Source organism: Humulus lupulus, chromosome 6, assembly GCF_963169125.1.
Source record: "Humulus lupulus chromosome 6, drHumLupu1.1, whole genome shotgun sequence".
NCBI lineage: Eukaryota > Viridiplantae > Streptophyta > Magnoliopsida > Rosales > Cannabaceae > Humulus > Humulus lupulus.
Genome location: NC_084798.1, coordinates 56,009,897 through 56,024,807, shown reverse-complemented (window position 1 = coordinate 56,024,807; position 14,911 = coordinate 56,009,897). Strand labels below are relative to the sequence as shown.

General features: G+C 35.5%; 1 protein-coding gene across 1 annotated transcript in view; it reads right to left on the bottom strand.

Moving 5' to 3' along the window:
* The window catches only part of LOC133785121 (uncharacterized), a 46,312-nt gene extending 36,758 nt beyond the window's left edge, over window positions 1-9,554 (bottom strand). Inside the window, exons 1-2 of the mRNA XM_062224376.1 lie at window positions 8,885-9,554; window positions 8,604-8,800 (exon numbers count right to left, since the gene is read on the bottom strand). Of these exons, the coding sequence (XP_062080360.1) occupies window positions 8,604-8,800; window positions 8,885-9,554 (867 nt within the window). The remainder of the gene's footprint in view (window positions 1-8,603; window positions 8,801-8,884) is intronic.
* Window positions 9,555-14,911: the final 5,357 nt, after the last annotated feature.

Genomic DNA, 14,911 nt, shown 5'->3' with positions numbered 1-14,911 from the left:
AGATTTCGAAAGATAGATAATTATAGGTCAAATTCTACTAGACTCACCCCTACGGTGACTACTAGGACTAAATCTATGATTATTGAAACCGTGGGTCTAGCTCATAAAATAAGAGATTTTGTTTTCTTATTTTGATCGAATAGTAGGTTGTTAATAATGGTGTCCATTATTAAATGAGTTTACAACTCTATTTAACTAGTGGTATTTTTGACTCTCGCCAACCGGGACAAGGATATCATAGATTAGTTAAAAACCTAAAGAAATAGAGATATGATTGTTTTTGGTATTTTTTCTCATATCTTACATATTTTTGGTATATGTTGTGCTATTTCTTGAAATTTGTGTGAATAGAAGTTTTATTGAGCAAATGTGATTGATTTCTATTTTATTGGTACTACATGTTGACTAGTATTGTCGACACTCTCAAGACAAAGATGGAGAATGTCGAGACAGCCTACAAAATCATGGATCAGCTCCAAGACATGTTTGGTGCCAAGTCAGCACAAACTCATTTTGAGGCCACCAAGAAATATGCCAATGCTCGAATGGCACCTTCTCAACATGTTCGTGATCACCTGATCAAGATGACAAACTACTTTCAGGAAGCTGAACTGCACGGAGCCATAATAGATGAGGAAACTCAAGTTGGCTTAATCCTCAACAGTCTTTCTCCAGCTTTCCTTCCATTCACCACCAACTATGTGTTGAATAAACTCAACTATGGTCTGACGCAGCTCATGAATGAGCTTCAGACTTTTGAGTCTATTATGGGTGGACCTAGTAAGGGAGGAGAAAAGAAGACAACTACTACTATTGCTGCTGATCCAGCTAAGGCTGAAGTTAACCAAGCTTCATCTTCAAAAGCTGGAAACAAGAGGAAAGGTGGGCAAAACAATAACCCCAAGCCTGCAAAAGATACAAAGGTGAGTGCACAACCAAGTGCACAGACGCCTAAAGGGAAAAACAAGAAAGGTAAAGGTAAATGTTTTCACTGCAAAGAAAAGGGGCATTGGAAACAAGATTGCCCCAAGTTTCTAGCAGATAAAAACAAAGGTAATGATTATAGTTCATTTATCTTAGAAACATGTGTTTTAGAGAATGATAACTCTGTTTGGATTATTAATTCTGAATCTACTAACCATGTTTGTAACTCTTTACAGCTTCTTGAATCGTGGGAGGAAGTGAACGAAGGCGGCTTAAAGCTTAGAGTTGGGAACGAAGTGTTCGTTGCGGTCCAAGCTAGAGGAAGAGCTTGTCTGAAGTTCGGAAATAAATTTTTAATTTTAAAAGATGTATTTTTTATTCCGGATTTTAGTAGAAATTTAATTTCAGTTTCCATGTTGCAATTAGAATGATTTGTTATGACTTTCACAAGTTTTAATATATCTATTTCTTTCAATGGATCACAATTGTGTATTGCATGTTTGGAAAATGGGCTTTATATTCTGCGACCTAACGAACCCCTCGCTCTTAACAATGATTTATTCAAAGTAGCTAAACCTAGGACCAATAAACGTCAAAAGACCGATAACAATAATATGACGTATTTATGGCACTTGAGACTAGGTCACACTGGCTATGATAGGATTCAAAGACGTACAAAGGACGAACCTTTGAGGTAACTCACCTTAGGTGAATTACCTGTCTGTGAATCTTGTCTAGAAGGCAAACTGACCAAGCGTCCATCCTCTGCAAAGGGTGATAGGGCCAAAGAAACACTTGGTCTTGTGCATTCAGATGTTTGTGGACATTTGAATGTACAAGCCAAGGGTGGTTTTGAGTATTTCGTTACTTTCATTGACGATTACTCTAGATACTCATGTCTTTACCTAATGCATAGGAAATCATAAACATTTTCAAAGTTTCAGGAATTCCTAGCAATGGCTCAGAACCAATTAGGTAAAACGTTAAAGATCTTGCGATCTGATAGGGGTGGAGAATATTTGGATATGCAGTTCCAAGATTATTTAACTGAACTTGGGATTTTATCACAACTTACTACCTTAGGTACTTTGCAACAAAATGGTGTAGCGGAACGCCTGAACAGAACTTTATTGGAAATGGTTAGATGCATGCTTAGTTTCTCAACTCTACCAACTTTGTTCTAGGGACATGCAATTGAAACCGCGAATGACATTCTCAATGTCGTGCTGTCAAAATCAATCCCCAAAACACCTTTAGAACGCTGGAATGGTTGTGAACCTAGTTTACGCCATTATAGAATCGGGGGGTGTCCTGCTCACGTCCCGAGGAAAAAGGAGGGAAAGCTAGAACCGTGAACTGAAGTTTGCATGTTTGTTGGCTATGCTAAAGGTACTCGGGGTGGAATTTTCTATAGTCATTCAGAAAAGAAAGTGTTTACTTCTACAAATGCTACTTTTCTGGAAAATGACGATGTCCAAAACTTTAAACCTCGCAGCAAAGTAGTTTTAGAGGAGATGGTTAAAGAATTGACTCCAACCAATGTTCCATCGTCATCAACGCGAGTTGATGATGAAATTCCCACTCTTCATGTACAATCGACGCAAGTCGATTTAAATGAAGAAAGTACCACTGTTCCTGAGCAAACAGTCACGGAGCCTCGTCGTAGTGGGAGGGTTTCTAGAAACCCAATTCGCTATGGTTTGGATGGTGAAACCAATATGGTTGTTGGTGACACTAGTGATGATGATCCATTGTCTTTCAAACAGGCAATGGCTAGCCCTGAAAAGGAACTATGGCTCGAAGCCATGAAATAGGAAATGGAGTCCATGTACTCAAATTCTGTCTGGGATCTTGTGGTAGCACCTAGTGACTTTAGGGCCATTGGGTGCAAGTGGATCTACAAGAAGAAACGAGGTGTTGATGGAAATATTGAGACTTATAAAGATCGATTAGTGGCAAAGGGTTATACCCAAAGAGAAGGTGTGGACTATGAGGAAACTTTTAGTCTGGTAGCCATGCTCAAATCCATTTGCATCCTCCTATCCATAGCAGCCGCTCTCGACTATGAGATTTGGCAAATGGACGTCAAGACAGCTTTTCTTAATGGAAAGCTTGACGAAGTAATTTATATGGATCAGCCAGAAGGATTTAGAGTATCTGGAAAAGAAGGAAAAGTTTGCAAGTTGAATAGGTCCATCTATGGACTTAAGCAAGCTTCTCGTTCCTGAAATCTTAGGTTTGATGAAATAATCAAAACCTATGGCTTTGAACAAAATATTGATGAGCCCTGTGTTTACCAACTGAAGGCAAATCAAATAGTGGTATTCCTGGTTCTTTATGTAGATGATATCTTACTCATTGGAAACAATGTTAAGAAATTATCAGATGTGAAGAATTGGCTGAGCACTCAATTCTAGATGAAGGATTTGGGTGAAGCAAGTTATGTTCTAGGTATCCACATCATCAGGGATAGAAAGAACAAACATTTAGCTTTATCTCAAGCAGCTTACATTGATAAAGTGCTTGAACGTTTCTCAATGACAAATTCCAAGAAAGGGCGTCTACCGTCCCGCCATGGAATTCATCTTTCAAAGAAGCAGTCTCCCCAGACTCCTGAAGAGGAAGATGCAATGAGAAAAGTTCCTTACGCATCTGCAGTTGGAAGTCTGATGTATGCCGTGTTGTGTACTAGACCAGATATCTGCTATGCCGTGGGAGTAGTGAGCAGGTATCAGTCAAACCCAGGACCGGAACATTGGATAGTAGTTAAGCATATCCTGAAGTATTTGAGACGGACTAGGGATTATATGTTAGTCTACAAGGGTGGTGTTCTGAACCCTGTAGGCTACACCGATTCAGATTTTCAGAATGATGTCGATGACAGAAAGTCTACTTCTGGATGGTGTTTACTCTTGGGGGTGGAGCTGTGATTTGGAGAAGCGTAAAGCAGTCTGCAATCTCAGATTCCACCATGGAGGCTGAGTACATAGCTGCATCAGAAGCAGCTAAGGAAATAGTCTGGCTAAAGAAGTTCTATTCGGATCTTGGTGTTATTCCAGAAATGGATAAACCGCTTGTGTTGTTTTGTGACAATACAGGAGCGATAGCCAACTCGAAAGAATCTCGAAGTCTTAAGAGGAGTAAGCATATAGAAAGGAAGTATCACATTATTCGAGAATATGTGGCCAGGGGAGATGTGAAGGTTATGAAGATTGCAACTAAAGACAATCTTGCAGATCTGTTTACAAAGACACTACCAGAAGCTACATTTGATAAGCATATCAAGGAGGTGGGATTAGTAGAATTAAGGCATTAGTTTCAATTAGTGCAAGTGGGAGTTTGTTGGGGTTTTATGCCCTAATTAAAACCCAAATTCTTTGTAATCTCATTTTATTATCAATAAAAGAATAGAAATCATTTTTTGACTTGGTCAATCACTTTGCTCACATGTTTTATTTTCATGATTATTTGTTTAATATAAACTTCTATTAAATGCCAAGCATATAGCTAATCTTATTTATAGTGACGTAATCACAGTGGAATATAAATATGATTATATGTTTAAAATAAGTTAGTCCTAAGATTAGTCAGTGCACTGGATTTACACTGACTTGCCAATCTACGATATGATCTACTTACACATTACAGTTTTATGTTCTTTCCAGAACATTAGCAAAGTAGATAAGATCGGATGTATATGTTACATCGGACAGGACCGATATTGACAGTTGATAAGAGAAGTAAACATACCGTTATTATCTATTCTAGTCATATCATATAGTTGACCATAGGTCAATTCAATCTCAATTCTGAGTGGTTAGTATTCTAACTGATTGTATTATTTGAGTTCTTTGACTTGTTCGTTACCAGCTTACCCTACGGACTAGCCCATACTTACATCTTGGGAACTCGGTAGTATAATTGAGTGGGAGTGTTAATAATAGATATGAACATCTATAGCTTCTGATGAAGAAGTGAAATGATGGTTTCCTTTTAGTTTGGTTCAAGGTGTTAAATAATAGAGATCTCATTTCAGTAATTAAATTAGTTTACTGAAATATCATTTACAAGGAACTAAGTGTTTTAAGGATAAAATACAATGAAGGGTAAAGCGATATTTTAGTCCTATCTCATTGTAGACCGTCTATAGAGGATTGAGTGACAATTATGGTTGTAACAATGGATAATTAATAGCGCATCTATATTTGTTATAGAGCGTTCTATGAATTCAAGAGTGCAATTCCAAGTCTATAGTGGAGTCACGAGGAATTAATAAGTTAGTAAATTTATTTGTTAGATTTATGATAACTTATTGGAGTTTGATTTCATAGGCCCATGGTCCCCATTTTACCTTGGATAAAATCATCTAGATAGTCTCAAATAATTGATTTAATTATCAATTAGAATTATCAAAGTTGACCAGGTCAATTTTGGATAGTTTCACAGAGTTGTGTAATTTTGAGAAGAAAAGAGAAATTATGGCAGATTCATTAATTAAGATAAATTGGTATCTAAATTAATAAATAAATTTAAATCAAGATTCAAATTATAAATAATTAATTTGATAAAGGATTTAAATAATTATTTAATTAATTATATCAATAGAAAATAATATAGGCCTTGATTTTAAGTCCAATAGGCTTATAATCAAATGGGAAATTTCACGGGCCTATAGCCCATGATAATTTCGACCTAGGGCTTCAAAATGGCTGTTATTTTATTGATTTTTTTAATTAAATTAAATGGCCTAATTGAGTCTATAAAAGGAGTGCTTAGAGAGAAGTCAAACACAAGTTTGATAAGTCACAAGTGAGATTTTCTGATAGTTTTAGATTCTCTCTAAACACAAGTCCTTTTCTAAACCTCTTTGTTATTTTCTCTTCTTCTCTCTATATCTATCTCATGTGTTGAGAATTTCCCACACAAGTCTAGGTGGTTCTAAGGATACATTGGAAGATTGTGAAGAAAATAGAAGATCGGTTCAGTTTCTTGATAATACTCTGCGACAGAGAGGATACAAGAGTTAGAGAAACTGAAGGAAGGACTCTTAATTCCGCTGCGTATACTGTAAGTATTATATTATTTGTTTCTCTTTGAATTCAATTTTAGAAACATGTTTTAGGCTATCTTATATTAATTTTTTTAATATTAGATATACATGAAAATAAATAAAGATCCTATATAAGCTAATCCAACAGCGAGTTGATCTCTTTTCCAGGTACATAGTGCTTAAGATGATGGAAATTTTATTGCTAAATGACAAATTGAAGTTATGGCTTTGAATGTCATTAGCGTGGGTCTTCCCAATATTGCATTGTAAGCAGGCGAGTAATCGATTGCTACAAATTCAAGCATTTTGGCTACAACTCATGCTTCCTTCCCTACTGTCACCACGAGCTTAATCTTTCCTATGGCTGCCATTGCCTCTCTCGAAAATCCATAGATGGTCCATGAGGTTGCCTTAAGGTCAATTACAGATAGCACCAACATTTCAAGGATGGAACTAAATAACACGTTTATAGAGCTTCCATTATCGATCAGTATCCTTTGCACTCTTAAATTGGCGAGATGAATGGTTATCACCAACGAGTCATTATGCGGAAATTGGACGTGGTTAGTGTCCTCTTCCGTAAAATAGATTGGTTGTTTATTCAATCACTGTTGTTTTGATAACCTCTGTTTGACATGAATTTGGTGGCATCATGTGTCTTTAGCTCCTGGATATACCTTTTCTAGGCTCCGTTGCTTGTTCTTGTTGAATGAGGTCTGTTGGTTTTGATCATGTGATTGACAATGCAACAGAATAATGGGATAAAATTTCAATGCAATAATAACAATTATTAAAACATGGGATCCAACCACTCTAGGAACCATAACTAGAATGGGATCTTTCTCATGCGCATGAATATGAATAAAATATAAAATTACAAATACCTTCTAGATGTAGAACACGTGTAGATCAAATAGCGTCTTAGCCTCCTAATTCACCATCTTCCATACTATGGCTCGCACAAAGAGAAGGAGACAGGTAGATGTCTATGCTATTTGTTACGATACATAAGAACACACTATTTTATGTCAACACATGAGAGAGTATTCTTCTCAGAATTGAGAGAGAACAAAGCTCTCTATTTTTCTCTCTTGGCAAATATATCGTGTAATTGCATCTGGCGTATTTTTTTTCTCATGATGTTATATTCTATTAATATAACAATCAAAAGAAGACCTAACCCTAATCTCATTGGGCCTTTGTGTGGGCCACAATCCATTTGGACTGTGGTTGGCGCCAACTACTGGGCTTTGGGCCCTATGTTATTTTGTCTCTATAAAATACTATTTGTTGGGCTATTATCATATTATTTTATGTAGTATACAATTATACCACAAAATTAAATAAGATTAAATTAATTTTTAATAGAAATTAATTTTCCGAAATAATATTTATTTGTGAGATTAAAAATAATAATTCTTTATTTTCAATTATTTTAATTTAATTCAAAAATCCTACCTCTGTGTTATCGACCTAGTACAGGGACAATATGAACCCATAGTTCTAAGCTCCAATATTTTAATTAATTTCACTAACTCTTAGTTTCATTAATTAATTTATTAACTCTGAATTATTCCACTAGAAATTCATAGTTGATCTCTCAAAACTATAGTCTTATATTATTAGAAACTACAAGTCATCCATTGATTTAGTCATTCCATGAGTAATGACCCTCTGGTAGTTGTTCATAATTAAAGCTAGGTCTTGATGTTCGTTAACCTCTCTAATTATGTCTTTATCAATTAGTTATATTGATCCTCTAATGAACATTATTCTATAAATTTAATTATAGAATGAAATTTCTATTCTCTAACAGAAATTGAGCACTCTATGTTCAAGCCCCAAATCAACACTGAAAGGAACAACTAATTTGCTTATATTTAAGTAAGGAGCAGATTCAAAATCTATGAAGTATATTCTTAACCACTTGCAATTGTATGACTCGAAGATATTAGGAATTTGGTCTTAGGAATATTGAACCTTACTCGATAAGTCAAAAGTCATAAATGCACAAATAGGAGTTCATTACTCACTTCAGGATTGAGGTCAAGTCTCAAACGACCATCGATTGATGAATGTTGAACTTCTATATTTTAACACAGATTATCATAAGTTCTTTCTTTCATCGTGTCCCAGTACAATACAATCTATATTGTATACGTTACCTCTATCTTTTTGTGTCGCTACACTTTACAATCTTGATAAACTGCTCTGTCTTAAATAGAAGATAGACTGTTCTCATAATCTTTATTAAAGAAAGCTCTCGCTTTATTTACCGATTACAGACAATTTGTATATTATTATCTTGAATTAAATCCTCTAGTATACATATCATTATACATATACTTCATTCAAGACCACATCAATAATATTGGATCTTCATGAAAAATGGCATGTATAATTAAATAGAAATATGAGTGCAAAATTTTAATTTTATTTAATTAACAGTAATCGTTCATATAAAAATATGCTAAGGGCACAAATCCCAACAGGGCCCTCCAGCCATAGTGGCTATTTCTCCTCCTTCAACAGGAGGAGGGATGATCTAATTTCCTTGAGCTGGTTGAGGGTTGGCCTGGTTTGCTTGAGATAGTTGAGGGTTTTGTCCCTCCAATTGATTAGGACCTACCCTGTTTTGAGCGTATTGTGCTAACGGTCTAGCCCGGATGAGAGTCTTGATCTCATCATTCAGTATACAAAAATCGTCAGTGTTGTGGCCGATGTCATTATGATACCGGAAAAGCTTAACCCTTTGATGTCTCAAGGGCTCTAGTTTCTTCCATGGAAGGCGAGTAGAATTTCCCAAGAAGATACGTTCTCGTGTATCTGTTAGGCCAATATAAATAGTGTAGATGGAGTTATACTTCTCCTCGGGCTTATTCTTTTAAGAGCTGCTCTGGTCGCCCTCACTATTCCTTTTCTGTTTATTGCCCCCCGATTGGTTATTCTGAGTAGCAGGCTCAGCCACAGCTACAACTTCCGTTACAACTCCAGTAGGTTGAATGAGGGCTGGCTGGTTTATCCATTCTTGAGCTCGAGCCAAGAATTCATCTACACTCTTTACTCCTTTTCTCTGGCATTCCTTCCGCAAATCTCCTCCCACGGTAATTACCATCCTCATAGCCATGAGCTTAGAGCAATCACGAGCATCTGTAGAGCGGGCCACTACATTTGTGAATTGGTTGAGATAGGCCTTCGGGGATTCACCAAGATGTTGCTTGATGTTAGCCAATGAATTGGCCTCTACTCGAATGCCTTTTGCAGCTCGAAACTGTCTCTTGAACTTGGAGGACAATTTTTTCCAGGAGGTGATTGAATGATTTTTATATTTATTGAACCATAATTTTAATGGTCCAGTCAATCTTACAGGGAATAGAATACACCTTAGGTAGACATTTACATTGTGGGCCATCATCAGTGTGTTCAAGGACCCTAGGTGATTGGACGGATTAGTGGTTCCATTATACGTGGGCATGGTCGGCATCCTGAAGCAAGTAGGATACGGATCATCCGCAATATGTGGAGAAAAAGGCTCGAGCTCCTCATCAAAATCATAGTCATCAATGTTCTTTCCAGACATGAGTCTTTTCATCTATTCTTCCATTAAGGCTGGCTGCTCAAGGGTTGGATCCTTGGTCTTTGGGTAATTTTGGAGCTAGTTAACAACTCCCATCCTATTGTACATGTTAGACGGGTTATTATCCCTCCAAGTGCGAGATCTATTAGGCGGGAGATTCCCATTGTTACATACAATAGACAAATCTCTCATGGTCTAAGTATAAATTAAAGGATCGTAGCGAGTATGATTTCCACTTTGTGTGTTCTGATGATCACGCTGATCGGACTACGGGTTGAAGCGAAGACTTTGTGAAAAGTTTAACTGATCCCTTAGGTCGCTCTCGTGCCTGTGGGAATTCAAAATATTAGCATTCTCGGACCTGCCTCCATGATGAATCTCTATCAAATAGTTCCCATCCGCGAAGCTTACAACTGGTGGGTGCGGTCGAGGAGCTGGATTATTGGCGTGAGATCGTGGGCCATAAGTGTCTTCTTAGGGGCAGGATTTCTTATGCTATTCCATTAAGTTAGAGCATTCCTCTATAGGCAAGGTGGTGTTAGATGTCGAATTGGTGATTGAGGATGCCTTATGGGTGAGGCTATCCCTGTTCCATCGGGGCATACTAGAATAGCTCGCCCTTGATCTACTCCAATTTCACGAGATGTCTCCTCTCCTTGAGACGGTTTCAGCTCGCCCTGTCTGGCTAGACTGATTCTTGGGAGTTTGAGTTGAATTATTATTCCTGAAGGATTAGCAAGATTAGTATTTCATGGAGTTCGTTCAAAAGGTATGGAACTCGGGGTCGCAGTTCAAACAGAACGACACATGTTAGGTCGATTATTCCTGTGGGACCTGTGTGACCCACTTTGCCTCCTTCCGACGTTAGCATCGGTTGCTGGATGGGGTAATAAAGCTAAAATCTCTTCAGTTTTTCTATTAGTTCGGGAGGCCGACAAGGTGATCGTCGGAGCTTGGGAAGACGACTAGCGTGATAGAAAAAGAGAGAAACGGGGGAGAGAGGGAATTCGAGAAAAGAGAGAGAAAAAGAGCTATTATGTTAAAAATAAATGTTTTTCTTTTTATTTAAAATCTTATTTTAATATATAATCTGTTTATTTAATTATTATCTATTTTATTAATGTAACTCTTAATTGCTAAAATAAACACTTTAAAATTGGACTTATATTTATCTTGATTATTTTTTAATCCCAAAATATAATTAGATGACATTTTATATCAATTTATCACAATTAGTTAATAAAATTATCTTTGTATTGAAATAAAAACATCTTACATCATTTCCATAAAATACCATAATAATTGAGTAATCACAATTTGTCTTATTTTAAATCTCATAATTTAAAATGTAAATCTTCAAACATTGATAAATCTCATTTATAAATTTAAAGATTTCTTATTATCTATTTCCCAGTAAATAATAATTCAAATTAAAAGACAACCTTTTAAATTCAAATTATTTTCCATTTCTAAATTTTAATATCATTTATTAACCATTCCAAAGAATAAAACATAATTTGGGACATAAATATCTGTTTATTATCCCAATATTTATTTAAATCAATAGTGATTTAATTTTTCATAATATTCCAATTATATCCCTTTTTAATTAAGTATTATTTTTTCCTTTAATTTATCAGGGTAGAATTTGGGGAAAGTTACAATATACTCCTCTTACAGGAATTTCGTCCTTGAAATTAAAATACGACGTGAAGGTACAGAAATTACTATCTAGCACTTAGCTCATCATATACGACAAAATATTCCACACAATAATTCATTAGGTACGAATCTAGAAAAGTCTGTCTCTCACTTGTTCTCAAAAATAAATTTCAAAATCCGCTTTTAACATTTAATATACCCCAATACAAAATCATGGCATAGGAATATTATGTTTAAGCATAATTAGCCCTGGCCATTAGGTTTCTCATGCTCATCATTTTAATATCCCTAACAATCAGAACATAATACATGCTCTAATAGGCATAGTGCCTAAATCGTAACAACCCAACATACATATGTCTATCACAACGTAAATTGAGTTCACTACTCAATAGCATATATCATGCAACATTTCTCAGTCAAATCAAACAATCATGACATTAAATAGTCAGAAAATTCAATATTTTCGTTCGAGCAAGTAATTTCTCAAAATCACACACATTCACAATCACTTACAGAACCAATCACGCAAATCTTTTCAAGGGAGTCATCCTAAATCCCTACCCTTTAATGCAATATATAAACAACGATGGGAGACTTAATGTCTCCACACTCAAACATAGCCATAACCACATCAAAATGTTTATTTTTAACTCCCTTTGTGGTCTTTCGTCATGAAGACGATTAAATCAACTTTGAATTTCATGTGTGAGAATAACTCAATTTAAAAAAATTACCAATAATGCATACTTCTAAAAGTTCGTTAATTACATAGAAAGGTACAACTCCTACTATTTACCCTCTTTACTCTATGATAAGTTCATCAAGCTTTAGTTTTTGTAAACTCTACACAGTAATTCATGCAACCAAATATTCATATTGGGTTTATTTCCAACTATGGAAAGGAATGTCATTCCTATTTTACTTCATAACTCGATTTCGATATGGTCTTACTATGGTTAAAAATTACCACTTGCCAAACTCTTGCCACATTTTCCTATGTACCATTTTACAAAACATTCGAGAACAGGTAGTCTAAGTCTATAGAATTCAATGTTTTAAGTTTTGTTCTACTATCGACCTAATCACTACGAGTAATTTCGTATCGGGTAGTAATCTCATTACTAATACTATAACCCACAAAGTCTTAACATATCGGGATTACACACTTGACTATGAGATCTAATCATTAGAGTATAAATAACTCTCTAGTTATTAATATGTCAGTTGTAACCTCATTCGTTGAACTAAGTCAACATTTCCCTTACTAAAGCACTAGAAGGTTAATCCTTTAATTACACAGCTCATCATGTTGTGAATCGTGATTTAGGATTTACGCAAGGTAATAAGATTTACCCAGGAGGACTAGGTTTTACTCCACTAATAGCTAACTTTTTCAACAACCATAAATGGAAGCACCCTTATTCTTTAAATGACCAAAGATGACCACATGGAAGTCAACTACTATGACGGGCCATGCTAAAGACCCAAACTTTAATGCACATTTTCTACACCTCTCTTGAGTATGTACATCTAAAGTGCTTATTCTATCTTTCATTTTCCTTCCTAATTGCTCTCTTATGCTCTCATATTGCTGCCTATGCACTATTATTCTCAAAAGTATATAGAGCTTATTTTAGTAAAAGGAACTTCAGGCTTAATTTCTCACATTTCCTTTTTCCATCACAAAGTCTCATGAATACTCTTGTTTTACTTACGGCTGACTTTCGATAGAAAACCTTGTCCAAAGGAAACATAATAACAATGATTCCATATAAGTAGCTAATCATCACAATGATGACAAATTTAGAACACGTTCAAATAATCTTCTCAATTAACTTCCAAAATCTCATTTAAAAATAAAAGTCAGAACACATAATCGCATCATGAAGGTTTATGCTCATGTAGAGTTCTATGGCTCATAACACCATCATAAGCATACACTTAAATTAAAAGGAACTCTTACATACTAACCATTCATGTGTGGCTTGTCTTGTGGCAGAAATTAGTAGCGTATCTTGTCACTAAAACCTATTCTTCTAGAGTTTATATATCCGACTAAACTCTAGCTCTGATACCACTTGTAACAACCACTATGTCGAGCACATCTATCGCACACTCATAGGAACAATCCTACATATATGCTTGGCATCTAAAACTAAAACCATAAATCAAAGTCTATAAAAAAGCGAAAAATTTAAAAATTTTTAACTTTAATAACGCTTGGTTATTTACAAAGTTGAATTAAACTAAACTAATACGATAATACAAGACTTCTAAAAATACTATTCATAAAAGTCATTGCTACTGAGTTCGGAGTCCATAAGAGGTCCAAGTATCAAGCCACACCTGAAAAGGGGAAAACAACAAAATAATGAGCTAACACCCAGTAAGTAAATCTCATGTAATTCATGTATGCCTATATACATATGCCATGGCCTGATAATGTATGACAGGATAACATAGCCATGAACGTAACATACATAGGACAATCATATAAGTCCACATTCAGTCATCATTAATTAAAACACTATGAAGTCAAGCTCCAATAATCAATTATACATCTCTCAAAGTAGTGGCCACAAGAATTACCTACTAAAAGAAAATAGCATAGGCTTATGTTCATCTGATATCACAGTACTATGCAAAATAAAATCCTTCAACTAGGGTTCAACTATAACCTTTCACTAAGAGGTGGCGATAAGTTTAGTAATTACAGTGATATCACACCCTCAAGACCGCAATGGTGAAAATGTTATTTCGTGCCAACGCTATGGTCTATGATAATCTTAGGAGCACCTATTTACATAAAACCTAACTGAGAACTTTTGCCTTCCTACCCCACTAATAATAATTTCGTGACTATCACATGACTGTAATCTCCCTTAACAATCCTTTAGCTATTATATATAACATATTCTGTACAAAGGCTCCAGAATCAACACTTTAACCAACATACAAAATTAGATTTATCTAATCACACCCCTTAACTGATCACCTCTACTGAACATAATTCGATCATTTAATTCAAAGTGTTCATCACTTGCACCAAATCTAATAATACAATGGCAATTCAACTCATGGAGATCATAGCCAATAATACTATCAACCTGCAAGGTAGCAGAAAATACACCAAAGTTAACCCTAGAAGTCAACTTGGGAGTCACCAAAATCATTTGGAACTAACAGGTACCCCTAAACATGCATACCAATAAAAATGAGAATCGAGCATCAACATTATCCTTTCCAAACATACAATCGAACAAGGGTAAGCATTAGTCCCCAGGGCGCAAATGTTGTCACTAGTGTAAATATGCTCACACCGATTTACAAAGACTCATAGTTAATATTAGGTTACTCATCTAAGTCGAATTGTCGCAGAATTGAACATGACCTAATAGTAATTGTCACGGACTTAAACTCTACTAGATAATGGCCAAATGTCTTGGAATTGAATTGAACCGATATTAATTGTCATGGACTTAAACCAAACCTAATAGTAATTGTCACGGACTTGAATAGAACCAATAATATTTGTCAAGGACTTGAACTGGACCAAATAATAGCCAAATGTCACAGACTTCAACTGGACTTAATGTAATTGTCATGGACATGAACTAGACCGAATATAATCGCCATGAACTTGAACCAGGCCAAATATAATTGTCACAGACTTGAATTGAACCGATAATAATTCT